This window comes from Zonotrichia leucophrys, chromosome 3 (genome assembly GCF_028769735.1).
Source record: "Zonotrichia leucophrys gambelii isolate GWCS_2022_RI chromosome 3, RI_Zleu_2.0, whole genome shotgun sequence".
Classification (NCBI taxonomy): domain Eukaryota; kingdom Metazoa; phylum Chordata; class Aves; order Passeriformes; family Passerellidae; genus Zonotrichia; species Zonotrichia leucophrys.
This window is the reverse complement of record NC_088172.1, coordinates 99,905,577-99,928,730: the sequence shown is the minus strand read 5'-3', so window position 1 is coordinate 99,928,730 and position 23,154 is coordinate 99,905,577. Positions and strand designations below refer to the sequence as shown.

The 23,154-nt window shown below is 42.4% G+C and overlaps 1 protein-coding gene across 9 annotated transcripts in view; it reads right to left on the bottom strand.

Annotated features, from left to right (window-relative positions):
• Nucleotides 1-1,338: 1,338 nt before the first annotated feature.
• The window catches only part of XDH (xanthine dehydrogenase), a 76,849-nt gene continuing 55,033 nt past the window's right edge, over nt 1,339-23,154 (bottom strand). For all 9 annotated transcript variants that reach the window (XM_064709527.1, XM_064709533.1, XM_064709529.1 and 6 more), the window contains 20 exons: nt 22,493-22,662; nt 19,992-20,115; nt 19,494-19,613; nt 17,843-17,939; nt 16,751-16,875; nt 15,927-16,060; nt 14,450-14,537; nt 13,745-13,831; nt 11,737-11,928; nt 11,108-11,253; nt 10,485-10,566; nt 9,819-9,914; nt 8,962-9,090; nt 7,897-7,971; nt 7,008-7,060; nt 5,800-5,914; nt 5,137-5,202; nt 3,404-3,592; nt 2,808-2,975; nt 1,339-2,122 (listed from right to left, as the gene is read on the bottom strand). In XM_064709527.1, the coding sequence (XP_064565597.1) occupies nt 2,072-2,122; nt 2,808-2,975; nt 3,404-3,592; nt 5,137-5,202; nt 5,800-5,914; nt 7,008-7,060; nt 7,897-7,971; nt 8,962-9,090; nt 9,819-9,914; nt 10,485-10,566; nt 11,108-11,253; nt 11,737-11,928; nt 13,745-13,831; nt 14,450-14,537; nt 15,927-16,060; nt 16,751-16,875; nt 17,843-17,939; nt 19,494-19,613; nt 19,992-20,115; nt 22,493-22,662 (2,307 nt within the window). In that variant the 3' untranslated portion in view covers nt 1,339-2,071. The remainder of the gene's footprint in view (nt 2,123-2,807; nt 2,976-3,403; nt 3,593-5,136; nt 5,203-5,799; nt 5,915-7,007; nt 7,061-7,896; nt 7,972-8,961; nt 9,091-9,818; nt 9,915-10,484; nt 10,567-11,107; nt 11,254-11,736; nt 11,929-13,744; nt 13,832-14,449; nt 14,538-15,926; nt 16,061-16,750; nt 16,876-17,842; nt 17,940-19,493; nt 19,614-19,991; nt 20,116-22,492; nt 22,663-23,154) is intronic.

Sequence of the window (23,154 nt, the reverse complement as noted above, 5' to 3'; positions counted from 1 at the left end):
ACAAACCCATCCTGAAATGATGAAAACTCCAAAAGCAGGGAGAGAAAGATCACTTATTCATCCTGCTAGTGACATCCCAGCATCTCCCAGGACCATCACAAACAGCAGGCCTGTTGTGAACACTGGCAGCTTTCCCCTGGGATGGCACTGGGAGCTCCTTGATATCCCACTCTGCCTGTGTGTCTCCATGCTCTGCTTTCACACACAACACCTTTGTATTTCTTCTCATCCTGGTCTGAAGGAGCATGTCCAGCAATCCCACGGGGTGGAATTCACAGAAACAGCTGATACCAATCTACATTACAGACTTAGTATTTTGCATCCCTCCCTAGACACCCAAGAATGTGGACACACAGGCTCCAATAGCTGTTCTCACACATGAATTATCACATTTTCTTCCCTAAGAGGTTTTTTATATATTACCAGCTTCCAGGAGAAAACAAAAATGTGTTCTTGCCCAGTACCTCCAAGCTTAAGAAACATCAATAATCATATTTCAATTAATAAAACAATTACATAGCAAGCCCAACAGGCACAAAATACTTTCTGCAACTCACATGTACAAACTCCCTTTTTCTAGATGGTAGATCCATAATATTTCAAGTTGAGAAATAAATCTACACCTTTCCAAGCAATATACCCTGGAGTGCTTAAAAAATTATTTCACACCGAGCATACATTGTCCAGTCCTAAGATGAAGGCCAATTTTAACAAGTTTGTATGTGAGCAGAATTTTATATAAGGAGTTACATCCTCTTGCACCATGCTTTTTTGATGGCCCTGGGAGTGCAAAAAGAGAAAAAGGACATTTTTCATAAAGCAGTAGGCCAGAAAAACAGATAGAAGTTTGCAAATGATAAGCAGGCACAGTATGTGGCTGACACCAATTTAGAGATAACATGGTGCTCCAGTGTTGAGTCTGACTGTGACAAAACCTGTCAAGGAGGGATGCCCAGCACTTAATCCAACATGAAAAATATATTCAATCCAGATGACACCAGGTCACCACACAGCCAGCACAGTTTTCAGACAAGCACTCCCTATAGCAAAATGTATCCATTCTCTTAGATTCAGCAAAACTAAAAATCTCCTGAAAAGAAGGCAAGGCCATGACAGCAAGGGATTTACCCTAGAGTGCAGCCTGAGGCAGCTCATCCCCAGCTGTGCCCAACCTCCTCGTGCCCCTTGCTTAGGCTGGTGTAAATTACCTTAGGAACATCGATGAGCAAGCTCCTCTGTTACTCCAAGGTCTCTGATGTCCTTTCCTATTTGAAGGATGGGGAGAGAAGTGGAGGTGTGAGATGGGAAAAATCTGTGTCAAACAAAGGAGCATCTTGCTGGAAGTACTCTTGGTGTATTTAGTTTTTATCTTTAATCAGAGAAGACAAGGTAGCACTTGAACTAAAATCTCATTAAAGCCCAGGTGCAGTCATTGGACAAGCAACAGTCATTGAACTTGGGATAAATCAGTTGTTGGTCACATTCTAGCCTTTTCCTCTGAAACACTTTTGTTACACAGGTAAGACCATCTTCATTAGCCAACACCAAAAGTCCTGCTCATCTTCCTCTAGGATACAGCTGGCTTTGTGGGCAGAGGGGACACAGCAGGGCCCAGCCCTCAGCACCTTTTAACACCTTCCCCCATCTCAGCTAGAGGATTATGTCTGGGATCAACACATATTCAGTCCTTCTTGGCATAGCAGCACAAGGTGATACATCTTTTCCCCATAGCAGAAAAAAGAAGAAACAACCACTCTGCTATTTCACATTAGCTAGTAACAAGCATCCTTGCAGCAATTTTATATGAAATCTCTAAGATTTTTCAATTACACCTGGATAACATCACTTTGAACTTAGTCTTCATTTGAATTTACATCACAGCTATAATCTGGCAGTAATTTCCTCTCATAGAGAAAATAATGATTGGACAATTAAATGTGAAAGCTCCATGAATCAGTGGGTGAGCCACATGAACACAGGTTGGTTTTTCTTCTCCATTATAGTCCTACTGCCTTGTGGTTCCTCTGATGTAAGCTCAGTTTCAGCAGAGTTGGCTCCTCAAGTGTTCCTCCTACACACGCACACACCATGGCTTAAAGGTCCCTGGCTCAGCAGAAGGGCACTACAAAGAGAAAAAAAATCTGAATTAACAACAAATCAGGGTCCTGTCCAGCGTTCAGCATGTCCCACACATTTCAGGTGGGGACTCTGAGAAGATAGGAGCTGCTATCCCAGTTTTTCCAAACACAGAGATGTCACTCTCATGGCACTTCTGTTAGGGGCCTGATAGTTGAGCCCTGTGACAACACCATGACAGAGCAGCCCAAGAGGAACCAGTGACAGTTCCTGCACTCCTTCAGAGCAAGTCCACAGCTCTAAGGAGACTCCTGTGGCCATAACATTCAGAAGAAGGGAGTATTTGAAGAAACACTTTTCTCCCCCTCCTTTGCTGAGGGATACCACTAAATCCCACTGTGGCCCTCACCATATGAGATGATTCTGTGAGAGATGAGGGTCAGGAGCATCAGGACAAGCAGCCAGTGGTCCACACACAACACTTGGAGAATGGAATGGACTGAACTTCAGGGACACTGTACAGCCCTTCCTGCAGTGGGAGCCCTAGCAGTGCTGGCCTGGGGATCTGGCTCTCAGCTGATGGCATGGCAAATGAAGGATAACACCCATGAAACAAAACTCATCTTCTGGAGCAGGGACACAGCCTCCCCATGCTGCCCTAACCCCAGCCCTGGGTCCCTGTGACTTGCAGGCACACTGCCAGGGAGCAGACTGGAGAGCAGGGCTGTTACCATTTTGGTGAAGATGTCCACACAGGCATTGCGGATCCTCTCTGGGGTGGCAGGGCTGTCCAGCCTGAATGACTCTGTCAGGCCAGAGTCCTTCCTTGCTGAGTAGATGGCATCCTTAATGGCATAAAACACTGAGGCAGACAGGAACAGGGGTGGCTCTCCCACAGCCTAGACAGAGCACAAGCAAGAGTGAGCCTTTGCCTTCCAGTTGGGAACCTCAGTCTGCCAGATGTGCTCAGTGAGGAACATGATGCTAAAACAGCCTCCAGTGTGCCAGGGGTGATCAGTGAGGAAAGACTGGGCTAAATCAACCCTCAGTCCATTTAAAGAAGAAACAGGAAGAAAACACAAGCTTAATCACACAGCAAAGCCACTTCAGTTCTGTCTAATGGACAATCAGGGCAGCAATGTGCAGATTACTTCAGTCCTTCCTAACCAGAAAGGATAGTACACACATTTCTGATAAGAAACAGAAAAACATCCTGACCTCAGAGTAACCACAGCATGATGAGATGAACTGTTTAGACACACAGGATCATGATTTTATCCCACAGTGTTATGGGGCAGTAGGAGGCCCACAGACCTCACAGGCATACCTTGGATGAGTAAACTGCCTTGCTGTTGGGGCAGTCACGGAGAAGGGACACGTTGAATTCTGTTGGGATGTCTCCAAATGCTGGGATTTTGTACATGCCAGGCCCTCGAGTGTACAAGTTCCCTTCAGGAGAGTAACGCAGCTCCTCCATGGTGAAGAGCCCAATGCCCTGGACAAAGGCTCCTTCTATCTACAAACACACCCAAACAAGGTTACAGGCTCTGTTGTTGTTGTTCTTCCCTGCACAAGGACAAACAGTGATGACATCCACCAGGGTTTTCAACCCTTCCCACCTGACTCAGATCCTGCTTTTTATCTCTAAACCCTTGTCCCTTCTGCTGGGTACAATCTTTGCACAATTCCTGTGTTCCCACATAAATGTGGCAGCATTTCCCTGGCAGGTGAAGCAATTTACAAATACACGCAAACAGATTTTCTGTAAACACAGGACAGGAATTTTCTGATGAAGCAACAGAAAAAAAAAATAAAATCAATGATAAAATATTGATTTCTTCCCAGGCAGGTGAACACTGAATGAGTTGAACTTGCTGATATATCAAAGCACAAGTAGACTAAAAGGACTGAATATGAAACATCTAACGACAAACTATTTTATGCTTTCTATTTCAGTATAAATGCTTTCCTAAGTGCTGGGTATTATCAGGTCAGCAGCACAGACACCTGCAAAACCACTCCCATATCCATTTAAGTACTAAAAAACTTTGCATATTTTTTCTACTGTAAATTTTAAGAGAAAAAATATTACAAGAGGATGTGCTTGAACAACACTGCACAAAGCAGCTCTGCTCTCTGTGCCCACTCAGGTATCTGACAGCCAGAGCAGTCACAAGCATTCACTGACCCATCTCTGTGTACTTGTATTCCTGCACTCATGCCACATCCTTTCTCTCCTGTGCCCCCAGATCCTTTGCAGCAATTTGTGGAAGGACACAGGATTTGAAGACCCCTTTGACAGGCTCCATTTAGCTCATCTCTCAACTCCCAAACCTGAATGACAGGCTGCAAAGACACAAAACCCCTCTCTCCCCTTGGACACTTCCAAAAAAAACCTCTTTCAGAAAAAACATCACTTCCAAGGAAATTTCATTTTAGCTGTAGCAGAGCTTTGCAATTCATGCTCTCCTGTCATTCCAAATCCTGCAGCAGTTTCATTTGAGTTACACCATATCAACATCTAGAGCTAGCCAGTGAGCTAAGATAACTAGATAAGTATACATCTAACAATTCATCTCTTGGTCTGTCAAACAACCCTGGTTTTATTACCTTTATCTGCTAAGAGATAGTGTGGTTATTACTGAACAAATTTTTGAAGTAATCTTGTGCCTGCCCAAGGACTTGGCAAGATAAGTGACTGGTCCAACTTCCTATTGAGAATTCTACACAGCAGCAGCTGGAGGACAGAATCTGCCACCCTAACTCTTTAGGCAGGAGAATTTTCACTAAATTTAATATTGACAGATAGGAAGATAAATATCAGGTGAGGGATTTAGCCTGAAAAAAACATCAGTGGGGTGGTAACTGAATATCCTGTAGTCTTATTATCCAAGGCAAAAATCCCCAAACCCCTAACAGAATAGTTCCCTATGTAATTCTGTGCCAAGTTTAAAAGAGTGTGTTTGCAAAGGCCCATCCTGGAGAGGGATAATAAATAGAAAAGCCTGAGAGCAGTGTGATTGCCTTAACATGATGGAAATAGCAATACTTTTCACTTACCTGTCCTATATCTATGGCTGGGTTCAGACTGGTACCAACATCCATAACAATGTCTGTGCGAATGTTCTAGAGAACAGGAATAAAGGGTGAATCAGGACAGATCTCTGGAACTGTGGTCCACCATGGTCTCATGTGAGGAAGAGTATCCAAACACTGTCCCACATAATCTTATCTCATCTGAACTTCTCATACTGATTTTTAATCTGAGTTCACCCCAAAAGTAATTCAAAGGAACTCACTGCAGCTTTCCCCAGAGGTCCAGTGGACCCAATTAATATTATTTCCAAGATGCTGGTATCAGTGGCCTGTAGCTCAGCATAACCAATTAGGTCAGATCCTGATTTAATTTTTTTTTTATTTCTTTCTTTCCAGAAGTCTTCAGTGTTATTTTTAATGATTAACTCATTTCCAGGATGTTTCTGTACTTTTGTGTCAGCACAGTGCTGCTATCTCTTACTCAAGCAAATCCAATAACTTTTGCAATCATTCATTAAGCCCCAAATCCCCACAGGGTAGATAATTATTGTTTTATTGCACTTTACAGATGGCTGCACTGTGGAACAGAGGAGTTAAGAAACTTGCTGAAGGTCACACCAGACCAATGACAGAGCCAGGAATGGGCTGACACCCAGTATTTGTTCTGTTTCACTGCTGACCCCTCACCTTGTGGTCACCTGTCAGGCAATCTATCTCAACCTCAGAGCAGGCAACTCCATAGCTGAAGTAGGAGAATGGTTTCCCTTCATTCTTTTCAAAGTTGTAGCCAACTTCAGGAATTCTTGATACAAAGAGAAATAAAACCACATTTAATTTCATTTAAAAACCCAAATATAACTGCATTGCTACTTATCAAAATTCTTATTCAGTTTTGTTTCATTTCTTCTGTCAAGCCCATGCAGAAATTAAAAGTGTAAACAACTATAAAGAGAAATCTGCTTAATCTACTCTATATTCCAAAACCTGATTGAAACTATCAAACTGTTTTAGCCATCTTTATTTGCCCATAAATCTCAGGGTTTGTGATGACTATTATCTACCAATCCAGTGAAAAATCATTTGCTTTTAGAGTGCAGTTGAATGTTTCTTTAAGGCCATTAAACTTCAGAACATAGTTAAGCTGAAGCAGAAACTCTATTAAGCTTAGAACTGATTTTAAGCACAGTTAATGGCAAATTTGACTACTTAAACTTTATCTGAAAACTGGTTTAATAAAATGCTGGCAAGTCACTTGATTAAGAGAAAAAAAACATTTCAGGGATGCAAAAGAAACTAACACATAGTGTATTTTCGCCCTAAATAGGTTCTTCTCAACACTAGACTTATTTATTAATGTCAACCCCTCTGCCTTAAAGATGATGGATCTCTGCTTTCCTCCAGCAGTAAAGCTGACTAAGAGAAGTGCCTCATTTCAGAACTACACAGTGTCCAGCAAGAGACTGAAGTGGGAGAAAACTGCTGGAAACACTGGTATCTGCTCCTGCCACAAGAAACAGGATTTTCCTCAAGGACAACCCTTGTCCCCTCTTATCCTGCATGACAGTTCTAGTGCAAAACTAGGCCACAAGGCTGACACAGAGCAGAGCCCCAGGCAAAGCTCTGATTTCATTTATGCCTTTTCAGCCCAAGGTCAGCTGGAATGAAGTCAGATCTACTCCAGATCTACTTACCCTCAGAGCTGTGCTCCATCAGGAATCAATTCTCCCCAGCCAAGAGGCTGTTAACCTCAGCTTATCACTTGTAGGTAGGAAAGGGAATGCAGCTTTAATTTAGAGCAGTTACAGGGGGCTGGGGGCTGTAAATCTTCCCAGAATTTCCCTGGATTCAATCCATGCACTTGAGTCAGTGCCTCTGCAGTGTGAATTTTCACTCACCTATAAAAGCCCGTGGCTGACAGGCTGACACAGCTCTCATAGGCGGTTTTAATCTGGCAACGTGAACAAGAGTTTGAAAACAGTGAAATGTACAACCAGCTCGTTCAAAATAACTGCACAAAAACATTTCCAGGAGGCCTCAAGCAGCAAATGTCCAGTGACAGACAGCTGTCACACTACCCAACTCCAGCACTGCCAAATCGCGATTGCAGCTGCTTCCCCAAACAGCCCCATCAGCAGCTACCAAGGGCAGAACTTGAAACATTGGCAGAGGATGAGAGCTGCTTGTGTTTGTTTGTCTCTCAGCTACAGGTTAGACTTTTAGCCTCAGGGACAAAGGTTAAATTGACAGGTCATCTTGACTTCAGTGAGGGAAATTCTACCCTGACTTCCAAATCGCAAAGTCAAAACTCCTCAGATGAAGAGCAGTGCCTTACAGCCCATCCATCTCTTCTCACTGAGGGACAGATATTGCAGACAAGGAGCACTACAGGGGCTGAATGGCAGCTCAACAAGAGCTGTCTATGCTACAGAATCCCTTCATTAAAAATCAAGTTTCCTTGGGAAAAGGAAAGATCCTTTCCTGTCCAAGACTGTAGCCTGACTACAGAGATAAACATAACCACTCGAGACTTTTGTCTGATGGAGTTTGTCATAGGCAGGCCCCAAAATCTGGAGAAATCTCAGGATTCAATTAATAACTGATGTCTTGGGGATGACCTCTTGTAAGTTTTAATTACTTGGAAGTCTGTGCCAGGTTTGTGTTTGACTGTCTTTGCTCAAATCTATGCTAGCAAGGTGCAGAAGGCCTGGAGGACACACCTGCACATGTGGTTTGCCAATTAAAACAATCTCTGACAATGTCTCATGACTGACACAAACAGCTTACCCAGTCTTCCCAGGATCCTTTGGGATTAGACTGCTTGATTGGCTCGAGTCTTTTTAGGATAGTCTGACACGCATTCTAGAAACAAAGAGAGTGAGAAGAAATACTTTGAAGATTTGAATAGCCAGCTCATGGTATTAAGAGCCCTCTAAGACTTTTAAAGAATCTTGTATTTAAATCAATATTGCCTTCTGGACTTTGGCAAATCATAAAAAGGAACAAAGTTCACTAATGGATGTCTTGCTAGATAGGAAGAAATGTTGCCTGAAAAGGATTTTAAAGGAGATTGGCTGTGCTGACAGCAGAAAGGAATCCCAAATTCAGCACTGAACTTTCTGGACCATGACACAAAATATAAGAAGTCTGCTCATTTATACATTACCTGTACCCCATCTGACAGGACAGTTCAGCATAGCTTACAAACTAACACTGAAAGAACAAAAAATTTCTTCCTGAAATTCAACTACACAGATAAGCTGTGCAGAGAATAAAACCAGCCTGATTATTTTACTTTCCAGGATTGCTTCCCCCTTGTCTTTTAAACTGAGAATGACCAGTACTAAATTCTTCTTTTAAAATGGAAAAATCACATACCCAGCAAATATATACATTGGTAACTCCACCATGGCAGGCAGCCACGACCATGCATGCCATTGCTACAGCAGAACATTTGCTCTGAGCTGATCAACCCTTAGAGTTGGTGGAGCACAGCTCTCAAACCATTTGCTATTAACACATGCAGCAAAATACATTTGTTACAGATAAGGCTGTATTAATTACTTTGAAGCTGGCTATTTAAATGGATGCTTTGTTCTGCTCATGAGCAATCCCAAATACTCTATTTTTAGAACTACCAAAGGATTGAAGGAGAGTTTCAAATAACTTGAAAAAATACAGTAATTCACCATCTACTGCCAATGCTATACCAGATAACGTTATGAGACATCCTTACACTAGAGTTGCCTTTTGGTGGTTTCCTTAAGCAACAAGAGACAAATACAGGGCAGCTTTCCATGCCCTGGAGCCCTCCCTTGTCACCCAGTGCTTTGAATAACTCAGCTCCCGTACATAGACGGCCATTCCGTTGATGTCCGCGCTGACGGAAGCGGCTGTCGGGGACGTGTTTGGGACAGTGTTGGTGCTGGTCTCACTGATGTAAATTTTGGAGGTGGGGACTCCCAGGGCCCTGCTAGCAACCTATGAAGCAAAGGCAAACAATTGGTAAGCAGCACTTCTCATCCATGAGCATTGTCAGTCATTGCTGGCACTGCTGAGATCCACACTGCAACCTGTACCCTCTCCCACCATAAACTTTGTTTTTTCCTGCAGACTGAGTTGTTCCAGTGACTGAGATCAGGCCAGAACATTGTCATATTTGAATTTCACAGACTGAATGTGTGTGAGCACACACACTTTTGCCACAATGACAGACATTCACCTCACTATTATGAGACCAAATTCTTCTCTCAACAGTTAAAAAAAATCAGAAGAGCAAAAGCCCCATGAGATTTTCCTGTGATTTTCCTGTCAAAGGAACTCTGCTCCCTTAAGCCTTTTTAACTACAAAAGCACTAGCACATGCAGATATATATGTTTTCAATACAACTGATTTTTATATGAAATGGATAAAAACTGTACCTCTAGGAGGTGAACTGAAATTGCTAGAGTAGTTAAACTGTGAGCATGACCTGCATTATTTACATAATGAGATTTAAGATGATGAAGAATCTAATTCTAATACTCAATTGTGATAATACTCTGGAAATCTAGCACTGCTGCTCAAACAGTGGAGAGGAATCAGTCCTGATTTGTTACTCTCTGCATGCACACGGAGGAAGTGTCAAGGTGCCTGAGGCAGTACTGTAAGGAGAGTGTAATTGTCCTGAAAAGATATCTCATTCAGTTAAGCCCAAACTCATTATTACCTGAATCATCTTGGTGTGAAGTCCTTGACCCATCTCAGTCCCACCATGTGTAAGTAACACAGAGCCATCTGTATACACATGGAGCAGGGCTCCAGCCTACAGCAGGGAACATTAATCATCATAAATTAACTAGAGCAGTACTTTGCAGGCTACAGAGAGAATTCATTCAGAACTAGACTAAGGTTGTGCTTTGGCTCAACTAAAGCCACTTGTTTACACTTGAGATGAGTTTGGTTTAGTCTCATCAACTCACTAGATGCCCCAGTGACATAACAATCCCCAGTCAGTATTTTCGGCTCAGAAAGCAGATGAAATAATCCAGTCCTGCCTCGGTGGAACACAGATGCACCCTTCACCTCAACTTTCCAACACCACTGACAGCTCATCAAATCAGCTCAAACACAGGAGCAATGTTTCTGCTATTGAGGAAGGCAGGAAAATCAACCTAACACAATACCATGGAAATGCAGCTATACTGTAGTATCTTTGGGACAGTATAAACTGGAAACTGTTGTGGTGCTCATTTTGGCTTGTAAAATGTGTGCTCTTTCTTAACTAATTCACTACTTCTTCAAGAAGCTCCAGTTTGGTACAAATGGAGGAAGACCTGGAGGAGGCAGCATAAATCCAGCTTCTCTAGTGAAAGAGCAAATGACATTTACCGACCTGGTTCAGAAATGGGACAGTGAAACTGATGCCAAATTTGGTAGGAATGATGCTTATCCCTCTCTTTTTCCAGCGGTTCTGCCTGCAAGGAAAGAATATTATTCGTATACCCATGAGCTTTTTATCATAAATCTCTTCTGACTTCCCTCTGACTGTACATCAAATGGAAATAAAACACTTGACTATGATAAAGACTGAGTTCATCACTAATTTGTATTAAAGGCTTTCTTTGTTCCAACAAGAGGAAATTGCAACTGAAGATGCTTTCTGCAAGCATTATAGAAACAATTGTACATACTGTTAACTGTTCAGTTGTGTATACAAGCCAGCTAAAAAAGTCTGAGGCAGAGGAAAGCATAAACAGATTGCCTTGATAGTCATGTGAAAATCCTCGCTGGACTTAACAGATCCCCTCTTCTTTGCTACAATTCACTTACAAAATCACATCATGCTGGGTCTGATTCTGGCCCTATTTATCCTACCAGCTCACTGATAGACCTTTCCTGTAACAGTGAGCATAAAGGGGTTTCAAAAGGAGAAATATTTAGAAAAGAGTCTGTAAATATGAGGTGTGACTTCTCATCACTTGAGTTGCCAAGACAAGACAGCTCCAGGGCACCTACTTGTTAAATTCTTCAATCAGTTTCTTCCTGGCGTGATAGCCAGAGCTGGACAAACATTCATCCCAGCATCTTTGCAGAGTAAATCCCTCCAGCTTTTGGTTGAAATGAGTTGTGTCTCCTTCATGGTACAGATTGAGCTTCCTCACCTTCCCAAAGAGACACAGAAAGGACAGACGACATTTAATGCTTCAGACAAGTAGGGATGAGATCTAAAGTATGTTGGCTCCTGGTTTTACTCCTTGGCTTTCTATAAAGAACCAAGGAGCAAAACAATTAACAAACATATCTGTTTATGGGAAAACATGAACTAAGACATTAAGGATGAAAATTTTCAGAGATTGGGACTTAAAGCACATTGTCAGTGCAATTAAGGTACCTGGTGCCTTTGGACTTTCTTCTCTTTAATATCTATCCTTTAACCAGCTGTTACAAAATTGAGGCTACCAAGGAATTTAATTAAACACAAGATAATCCATGCTAGAACGTATCTGTCACACAAGTTTGAGATCCCGCTGGGAGCTCAGCAAAAATGAAGTAAAATTACTTATGCTTAAAAATCTCGTGTGGCTGATCAGTTCTCAGAGCTTGTTCAAAGGCAGCATCCCTGGAAGGTGTCCATGTGTCTGTACCTCCTCAGGGGGCAGGCCACACTTCCGAGCCACGTCACTCATCCAGCACTCAGCAATCATCATTCCCTGGGGCCCTCCAAAGCCACGGAAGGCTGTGTTGGAAGGCAAGTTGGTCTTGCAGACGATGCCCACGCTGCTGACATTGGGGATGTTGTAGGAGTTGTCCAAGTGTAACAGGGCTCTGTCCATCACCTGGTGAAGAAAAGGAATGGAGGTGGACACATTTTACATTAATTGGATGTCAGACTTCTCACCAGTGCCAAAACCAGACTGGAAGCTCTGAAGCTAATTTACAACAACCAGCACTTTCTCTAGCAACCTGCAGTGCTGCAGTCAACACAGCTGGATGAGCTCTGAGGTGCAGCCAGAATTGCCTCCCAGGTGCAATGGAATGTCAACTGCTGTCCTCCTGTATGGAATGCAGGGCAACCCAAATGTCTGGGAATGATTGGCATCTGAATCCATTGATTCAGAAGGCTGAACAATTGCTTTATTAAAATATACTATATTACATTAATACTGTATTATAACTATACTAAAGAGATACTATACTATACCAAAGATACTAAAGAAAAACCCATGACTGTCTGAGCCAGGACACAGCTTTGAGCCAATTGGCCAAGGAGCCAAAACAATCCTCAGCAGATTCCAATTGACAAATCACTTCAGGTAAACAATCTTCCTAACACATTCCACATGTGCAAAAACAACAGAAGCAGCAAGTAGAGATAAGAATTATTTTTCCTCTTCTTCTCTCTGTGCTTCTCCAGGGAAAATCCCGAGAGAGAAAATTATGTCTCTCTCTGTTCAGAGAATGTGAATGCCATACTCCTGAACAACAGGACAATAAGCACACTTCCCTGTTGACTCCTATGGCTCTGGGACACATTGAGCTTGAAAGTCCTTTTTTGGCCCTGGGCTCATGCTGAGTCAAACTGTCAGTAAATGCCATTGGCTGTCGGGAAGAAACAGAGTTTTCTTTTCACTTCTCACATTTTGAGTAATCTAATACTGGAAAAGTGACTCAAGCACTGGGCTATGGCAGGAAGGGCAAACATATAAAATAAACATTTTCAGTAACTACCAAACTGCAAGATTTGAGATCTTTGTCCACATTGGGAAAGGGCCAGAACTTCTTTCTGGCTTGTGTTTCCAGATTTCCCTTCCAGCAGCAGTACAGAGAGGACATGACGCACAACCAAACCTTTTCTCTACATGGAGCACTTTCCAGTCTCCTGATTCAGACATAGTCAAAAAGGCAATTACACAGATGTGCTCTCAACCAGGCCCTCAGCTTATGCAAAGACACTTGCCTGTCATAATTGCCTGTCATTCTGCTCTGCCCAGCACCAGCCACATGGCCAGCATCAAATGTGGTGCTGGTAGAGAGCTCCTGCAGTTCTTTCCTATTGAAAAGGATCCATTTTTGCAGAAAATTATCAAAGACTTGGTGGACTGGAGAAAGTGAGCTAGAATAAACCCGAGTGACACTAGGCTATTGAGTTGGTCCCTCACATGACAGAAAAGGAGAGTTTTTTACTCATCAGGGCAAAACTTTATGGAGACAAACTCAGAACTTGGGCCCATTTTTTGTTCTTACTGCTTGTGAGCACACTGCTGGCTTTAGCTAGTCCTTTACAAGCTTGCCCTGATCAACCTATTGACTGGGATGTTTCTTTCTCCAGAGCTGGGGATCTATCAGCCATCTTGCATTGTGCAACAACTTTTCCATCACAGCCCTCTGTAATGCAAAGCAAACATTCTTGACCCCTTTGCTCAATATGAGTTATTACAGCATCCATAAGAATTTTGTGGCACATGCTAAGACAGGTCAGCTGGCTCACAGAGCATTTGTAGAAGCTCCAAAAGCCCTTCAAATCTGTTTTTGGTCATGTCAAAGAGCTGCATGTGCAAGCAGTGCTGTCAGCAACAGCTCTCTGAAGGCAGAGCAGAAGGTTGCACAGAAACACACCTTCTGCTTAATTAGCTATCAGAAAATTTTACTTACACCATGAGAGAGGTCTACAGAGTTGCCCCCATTGCTGTAGTATGACACCTCCAGACTCTTGACTTTCCCATTCTTCATGAAGCCAACCTGTCAAGAGAGTGTCTCCTCAGTAATCAGCTTTCAACAAAATGTTCTGGTTTATGCTTTCCCCCAAAAACTGAATGGATCTCACATAGGCAGAGAGGGCCGACTCTCCCCAGTGCAGCACATGGCAGGCACAGCCAGCAGCTGAGAGAGTCCCCCCAGTAAAGAGTTCATGCATGTGTCAATCTTGCTCCAGAGAACTCTTTTAAATTAAGTGCTGGCTGCTTGCCACAGCCATAATTCCTTCAACAGGTTTTGCTTTCAAAAGCAGCAGCTTTTGGAGGGGGATTGAAGCAGAAGGGAAGTTAACCAAGCACATTGCTGTGTAGAGGATGCTTTACAGGAATGGGCAAACCTCTAAAAGAAATGTGATTATCAGCAGGGTCAAAGTCTTGCTTGCAAGGAAGGCTGAGTTATTTCTGCTGAGGTCACAAGAAGGGAACCATCCAAGCCAAAATAACTTCTGCAGCACTTTAACAGGAAAAATGCTACAGCCCATTTGCAGTGAGGGAGATCAGCAGTGAAACAACCACAGCAGCGTTTTTTCCCAATATCTTACTGCTCTCTGATGTCTTAGGGACAGCACTGAGAGCACATGGACTCTTTCATGTGTGTGCATACCTTGTACCTGCCCAGGAAGGGATGCCTGCCACCACTGACCAGCATGTCCTCATCTCGATCCAGCATGCAGCGCACCGCACGGCCAGTTCTGGGAAAGAACACAGGGTTTTAGGCAAATCCTGAAATGTACAATGCAGCTCCTGCATAACAAGGCTCTTCTCTTTGTCTTTCCAGGGTGGCAATGGACAGTTAAGGGTAAACTGCTTGGTTCATATACCTTACTCTTAAGAAAATGGCGAGACTGAGTAAAAAAAATAAACATCTCCAAAGCTGAGACCTATTTGTGAAAACTCTTGCAAAGACTCTTGTATTAAAAAAAAAGGATAGTTTCTTTTAGAGATAGATGCTAATAACTGAGCAATCACTGTTTTCCAGATGATTTCTCAAGGCACTCTTTCAGCTTTGAAAAAGACAATGCCACAGGAATTATATAATAATGCAAAGTGCTAACTAGCCTTCAATTTGACCTTGTTTTTTATTTGCTTATTTATTATCAAGGAGGAAAACAAGGGGGAGAGTAGGAGTGGTTCTTAATTTTCTAACAGTTTTGCCTTCCAAGTGCCTGTCTTCAAGTTGTACCAGTATCTAGCAAATGTCATATAAGTTGTTTTGTAGCCTCCAGGATGTCAAACAGTGGTTTGGCTGGCAGAGATAAAGAGAATAAAAGGATGCAAATGTATTACTGATTAATTAGAGAAAGCAGATTGTTTGCTCAGAACAGAAAAAAAATAAAGTTTTTTTTTGAGTTTCATTTTGCTTGTCCTCATCCAAAGGTATTATGTCAATCTGCTGCTGTGTTGCAAGATCCCTCAGCTCTGCCAGCAAGGGTAGGGCAGAAATGTCACCTCAGAGGCCATGTCCACCCAAAACCTGCACAGTTAAACATAAGCAAAACTCCAGAAACCAGGGGCACGCTTCCAATCTACTCTTTACAAATGGTTGCAACCTAGGTTAATTCCCTGAACTTTTAGGGGTTTGAAAAGTGTGGGTCCAAGGCCTGCTACCATTCCTAGGGAAAAATCCCAAGAGGGAGTTTGCAGAAGAGCAGACGTATAATGATGCAAGACTGGTGTAGTAGAGTTTTGAACAAAGAAGAGATTCTCATACCTCTATTAAACAAAAATAACCATGGCTGGTGCTGGATTTTGAAATGGTTTGGGGTGAAGTGAGGGGGAAAGGCAAATAACTTGAGATCCAAGAGTTTTCAGAGAGTAAAGAATAAGGAGGTTTTCCCCCTTTTCCTATTAAAAGCTGCCATTCCTACATAAACTTAGCCCCTCTGGGCAGGTTCAATCCCTCCTACCTGCTAGGAACCCATTAGACACCTCCTTTGGGAAATCCCAAGCTTGCTCTAAGTTGTGCAGTAAGAAGACAAGCAGAGTATTGAAAAGTGCTCTGGCAGAAATGGTGCTCCAGAAAGAGGCAGTCTGGGACAGTCTGAAGGAGAAAAATCCCTCTTCCCCACACCTAAACTTACTTGAAGGCTGCAACAGCCACTACAGATGTCAAAATAGTACTCCTAGTCTCTTTTCCTCCAAATCCTCCTCCCATTCTTTTCACTCGAACCACAACCCGATTTGAAGGCACTCCCAGTGCATTGGCAGCAAACTCCTAAAGAAAAACAAAACAGCAGCATATGTAGGGAGCTCAGCTGGTGTTAGGAATTAAATGCCAACACATTGCCTTCCTGAAGCCATTTCAACAGTGCAAATATTGGATTTGATGGAATTGGAGCCAATAAACCAAGCATTTTATCTCTGAGGGGAAAAGGCACAGTGCTGCAGCACACAGGGTCAGATTCAGGAAAAGACTGACACAAAATGAGGTAACCCAGGCACAGGTCTCATTTAGCACAGGCTCTGACATCCATACCACCCTCACTGCATAGAGAGACCTTTGGACACTCTTGGCGAGCCAGCAAACAGAACAAGGACACCCCATGGTGCCAGTAGCCAATCTCATGGAATGGGAGAGCTGGTGCACTGCCAGTGGTTTCACCACCTCTCTTTCTGATGTGTCATTCAAGCATCATGTCTCCTGAGCAGCTTGGACCCTCCCCAGAAAGGGCCAAGCATGTAATCCCTCCTAACAAAGATGTGTTGCCAACAGAAATATCTCTGTCACCTGGAAGGAGATTCAGGATTCCAGCAGGATGGATAAATGCTTTAGATCCCATACTTAACTCTTAGCCTATGTGGTTTTTAATTAAACATTAAAATAAGAGCAACTATAAAACAACCATTCATCAAGTCTGAAACTGAGAAACAAATGCCTTTTAGGCACCAGGTTAATGAGAAGTACCTGTGTCTTCATTGGGTTTTGAGTTGACACAAAGAGTTCCATCTCACCATCTTCTCCCTTCGGCACAGCCAAAGTACAGTGAGTTTCCAGGTAGAAATGCTCCTGACCACCAATGTACATCTCTCCTAGAAAATTGAAATAAATGCCCCACAGAAAGGGCATCCCTGGTGTTATAAATGTCACTCATCACATGTTGTCTTCAATCTACTGCCTCCTGCACATGTGTTAAGTGACGACCCTTTGCGTTGTCCAGCACTGGATATCACTAGCTCTAAAACTGACACTTCTGGTTCAATGTTTAAAAACAACAAAAATAAACTCAAAACAGAACAACAAAACACAATAAAAATTCCATACATGCTTCCCTTCCACTTTCTATAAACCATAATTATAAAACACAAGTGGCTGGCATTTCGAAAATAGAATTCTGCACACCATGCCATTGTTCCAGCATCTCTGGAGATGCAGTACTTGGTGTCTTTCAAGACTGCCTCAATAACACCACTGAGATAAGAATAAAAATAAATCAAGTATAGTCTGAGTAGATAAAATACAAGGTTACAGACTTTGAAACAGGAGAACAAAAGTAGAAAGCCAAAATGCCTCAAGATGATCTAACTGGGAATCAGTTCTCTATCACTGCTCGTGATTTTACCTGGCAGTGCTAAGGATACAATTTCCAGTCATGCTACACACAATTAAATGTCAGAAACAAGATCCTTTCTCTGTTCATTGTGGCCCATTTGCCTAAAATAAAGCCATACACCAGATTAAAGGAAATTGGCTCTCTATAAGATTTAGACCAGACTATGTCTGGACAGGGAAAAATTTCAGAAAATAAAAAAAGCAGTTTGTAGAATATTTACTCAAGAAAAATGTGTGCTTTCATTGAAAAAAGAGTGTTTTCTGGGGGCACAGCTGGCAGCATCCAGGTCTGTTTGAAACAATAAAATTTGTATATCAGTCTGAAATTTATATGAAATTAATTTAGTCCTGCACACCTTACTCTCAGTATCATATGAAAAAAAGGAAGTTGACTTCTTTTGTCACAAACTATACTATTTTAAAAGAATTATTAATGCTTATTCTCACCCTCCAAAATGTGATCAGATTCTTCAAATCCTTTCTTCACATCTCCCTTATTAATCCTCTTTATATCCTTAAAGAAAGATTTTTTCTCAATCGCTTCCTAGGAAACAGAAAGACACAATGACATTTTTGTCTAAGTGGAAATGAAATCAAACCTTCCTCGAACTGAAGAAGAAATACCCAAGATAAAAAGCACAAGAACTTATCAGACACTTTCCATGGTAGTCGCCAAGAGACTTGACTAAAAGTAGTAGAAAATAACTTTTGGCAACAAAGCAATTTCACAACCAACACCACCATAGTTGGACAATCTTAAGTTACTCCTTGTGACTTGTTTTACATTGTGGACCCAGAACTTCAAGGCCTGTAACCACCACAGCTATAACTTTATAACTTACAACTTATATTAACTCATGTCTGTAGCCCATAGGGTAGGAGAAAGGGGAAAAAAAAAGAGAAAGAAAATGAGAAAGAAAAAATGAAACCTCTCAGATGAGAAGTGCACAAGTAGCCCACTTCTGAGCTAATGTACAGGGAAGTACATAAGGGAAGTTTAACAAAGGCATTTTCCTTTTGCCAAAACTGAAGCTTTCCGTGATGAAAACAACCCCCACCAAACATTAAGCAACAAACCCAAAAAAACCACCAGCACGTTTTTTGGCTCCACTCTCATGTTCCCTGGGTGAATGAACAACTAGAAGCCTCAGAGAAGGCAAAGGTCTCACACATTGTTTGTTAATCCACAAATCACCCAAACAACCCAAAATCTCTGTCCTCAGATGACAGTACCAATGTCTGCACCAGACAGAGTCTGTGCACTTTCTATTTACATGAACACAAATTCATGTAAAATTCATTACACAATACATGGTATGAAATACTGACTGTTAAAAACATTTCATTAGAATCCTGTGTTTCTAATTTCTCCACTAAAAATGGCTTGATACATCTTTCTTTCTCATTTCTAGAAATGAATGCTGTGCAGGTATTATCATTTGCTTTTACTGTCTCATAAGGAGACCTTGTCAGCAAATTTTCTAGTTAAAAAGGCATGAAATGATCATGCATTGTTGATATTAATTTCTTCAGCTTTGAGAAAAACCACTTAAAGACTGTGGCCATACAGTTCACAGCAGGGAGTCAATTCCTGAAAATTGTTTTCATCAGCTTGGAAACTAGACAAGTGTTCTGCAGAAATCTCAGAGAAGCAGTGCAGTGACAGAGCTAGAAAAGACATTTTCACACATTATTATTGTTTGTTATAAATGAGAGAATGAAGAGGGAATGGATATCAATGAAGCCAGCAGGGTCAGACCAGAGAATATTAAAACCAAAGTTCTGTGGGCAAGAATGTAACTCACAGTAACTTTGTTTATTTAAACAATTTTCTGTTGAGCACAACATTATCTGCCCGAGCTTGATTTATTTGTTTCAGCTTTAAATAGCACAGAAAAAGTTAATGTACTCTAAATCAGCAGGGTACCAAAGATGTACCTTCTTTATATTGAAATACACAAATTATTCCTTCTATCAGTGTCCTGTTGCACCCACAAACACAAAGAAACCGTGGGGCTCAGTAACCACGAGTGTAAGAACAGAACTGGACAGCAGAGGGTCACAAGCCAACTGCAGATGCAGAACTGAGCCATCTCACCTGAATTGTGACAATAGGTTCAAGTTCTTCATACTTGACCTTCACAGCTTTAGCTGCTCTCCTGGAATGCTCCTGTGTGTCTGCCAGGACTGCACCGATGATATGGCCCACACAGGTGACCTACAGGCAAGATTGGGACCCACCATCACTTGGGGTGTGTGTCTGCAGTGATGAGAGACTCATGATAATTCTCTATTCCTTTTATGCAGCTTGTTCAGACCAGTCTATTAAAAATCAGCACCCAGGGAGAATAATCACAAGGAAATTTGGAGCGAGTGAGCCTGTCCCAGGGGGCTGCAGCTTAGAGAAGAATTGAGGAGATAACAGAGGAGAGGGGCACAGGGCAAAGGGACTTGGCCCTTATTGAATTTATCACTAAGATTTCTATTGACCCCAGTGCAGTTAGAATTAACTCTGTATAAGGTAGAGGACTTGACAGTATGAGCAATGTTACATCCTGAGCAGCATGATTGAAAAAGGCTGTTTTTAGCTACATACCACATCCTTAGCAAAGACAGTCTCATCATTAGCGATGCCAGTGACGTTACTGCCAGGAACATCCTTGGCAGAGACAAAACACACAAACCCAGGAACACTCTGAGCTTCAGATGCATCTATAGAACTAAAGAAAGAAGGAGAGATAGTGTTATTTCTCATTTTTTCTTTGTGTAAGCAATTATGAGATTCCAATACAAATTCAGGCCTGACTTCCTTGAGTTTGGCTACGCCACATGAATATCATGTGAGACTGTGACAGCGTAACACACGAGACTAAAATAATTTGGGATCTATATCAAAATGTTAATCCTGACTGTGAGACTGATCAGCACCCTGCTTCTTGGGACTATGCCCTACATCTTTTCCCCAAGACACATCTGAACTTGATCTAGTTGCCACATGTACTAAAGATTCTTTGATAACCAGTTGGTGCTAGTGATGCTGTGCCTCCACTTGTTGCCATGATTCTTGCCATGAAGGCAAGAATATGGATAAATATGAAATTTTAGTGCTGACATGTATCATCTGCCATGGGTGAGTCAGGAGAAATTATTGAGGATCAATCATAAGGAAGCTTCAGGGCTTTTAAGAGGATGCAAAAGAAGTGATGCTCAAAAAGACAAAAACCTTCATGAAAGGCTTTCTTTGGTAATCAGCAAAAGTATCTATCCAAAATGCTCGTCTGCTTCAATCATATATAGATTTAAAACTCAGTGACAAAATAACTATAAAAGGGTAATATAATTTAATTTTTACATGGAGAACTTTGTAAAAATATATTACAAAAGACTTAAAGGATCCTTTTGCAATATTCTGTACATTGGTTTTACAGAGAAACAGCTGTGAATAGAAGTGCTGTGGCTTTGATTTTGCCAGCTGAATGATTTATTGCCTTCTGTAAATTGTTGCAATTTTTTCAGCAACTTGTTTATATTCCTAAAACTTTGATATAAACTGTGCCTGAAAGCAGCTGTTAATACATCCCAGTGAGCCACAAAGTTTTTTAAAAAGACATTAAATGTATGAATGAACTTTCCCACATGAACCCCTAGACAGCAGGAACTCAAAATGCTATTTTTCTTTGGAAAGTTCTCTTTCCTGTGTTTCTGCAGCAGTAGCTCACAAACAGCCCCCTAACACTTTGCCTTAGTTACAAATGCAGAGGCAGCTGGAGTCTGATTTACACTTGGTGCTCAAAACCTGACTAGGATGAAGTGGAAGTTTTCAGAGTCAATATTTTGACTGCCAAAACCATAGGTTGATACTTTTGTCCCCTGATTAAATATTCTCCTACCTCCTCTGCAGAAAGCTACAGGCTCCCGGCCTGAAATAGGCGTACACAACATAACTGTAAGGGAATGTGTACAGCAGCTTCTAGAAAACACTGCATGTTGTGGTCACAAGCATGGATGAGATGCCTTCTCTATCTCTCCATCTGCCCTGGTGGCAGTAACACCACTTAAGTGTCTGCATTGCACATGGCAACACCTAAAAATTAACTGTGATGAGCAGAGCAGTTTCTTTCATAACCTGGGAGCCAATTACTGCATCTGTGCATCCCACGCCACAATGGGAAAGCTCTGCACAGGAAGCCTGACTAGGCAGGAAGCGTTGCCTAAGGAATGAACAGCACATGGAAAGGCTGTTGAGGATGACACGAGCCAGTGGAATACAGAGTGTCCCTCATCAAAGCAGCTGAGGGCAGATGAGAGCCTGCAGAACCACCACCACATAAACACAATTAGGGTTTGTGGGGGCAGCCAGTCCTGCAAAATGACAGCATTAAAATCCATATGAGAATGTGGATGGCATTACCTGCCAGGATTGGCCTTTAGGAGTTGGTTATTCACTGTTGCTATAAATTAGGTACCAGTCATGCCCTGGATGAACAAGATGTTTTCTGAGACAGCTGCACTTCCAAATACTGACCTGTCCACCAAGCACAAACAGGGCTACACCTCACAGCTGAAGCCAATTCACAAATTACTTTTGTGCAGAGGGCTTGATCAGAGCCAGTGCAGGCAAGCACTGTGCAAGGCAAAACCCAGTGCCCACAACTGAACCACCAACAGGAGAGCTGGTAGAATTACATCTTACAACCTAATTTTTCAGGCAGATACAAGGAGAATCTTCAAGCTCATTGCTCCAGTTAGTGATTAAAATGACATCCCAACCTCTGTGGTGCTCTCCTACCCTGCTCCTTTTTAATCCTGCATGCCTGAGTATAAGAGATGGAAATGCAAAAAGTTTGGCCTAGGCCAAGGGCTTTTGTGCTTCAGCAAAGCCCAAAGTTTGGTGTTGGTTCCCTCACATTCCCACTGACAGCTTGCAAGGCAGCTGTCACACACACACAGAGCTCGCCTCCATGTAACAATGTGCAAAGAACTGGAGTTCCCACCTAAGCAAAACCTTTCCTTCACCCACACCCTGACAGATTGATGTTTTCCAAGCCACCAGGAACAGGATGCTTCCAACATTTGGAAGGGAGAAGCAGCACTTACAGGATCTTAGCGTGGGCCTTGGTGCTGGTCACCAGCGTCAGGTACAGCTCGTTCTCGTGGTGAGGGATGTCATCACAGTACACAGCCTCTCCACTGGCTTGTTTGGCTGCTGAAACGTGCACCAGAGGCCTGCCCACCATGTCCTCCACTGCCTGCCCCTTGGGCACTTCCTGGAGTAAAACACATGGCTGACTGCTGCTGGCTTGGGTGGAAGGGGATGGAAGCATTGATGGGAGAGCAAAGAGCGCTGTGGGACATTCTGGTGAATGAGGGCTCAGTCCTGTGTGAAAGGAAGGTAAACAAGGTGCCACAGGGTGTGGCTACACAGAGGGGAGCTGTAGGGAATGAAGTGAAAGTAGTTTGGGTTTTGAAATTGCTATGAAAAGGGAAGGGTTTGATTTCACATCTTGCATAAGAAAGCTCAAGTTCTGAAACTGGATTCTACTCTCAAAGCTGAAGAGAATGGGTCACTAACAGAGAAATAAGAAAGAAGATACATGAGTGTGAAGCCTGAGAGATGCCAAGAAAGGCAGGCTATAAATGGGGAAAACAGAAGGGGAATTTCAGTTTGGATATAGAGCTGGGTACAGGAAGAAAAGCAATTTTTATAGAGCCCTCAGCAACAGAGAAAGCTTGGGCTCTCTTGGGCAATAACAAGAAAG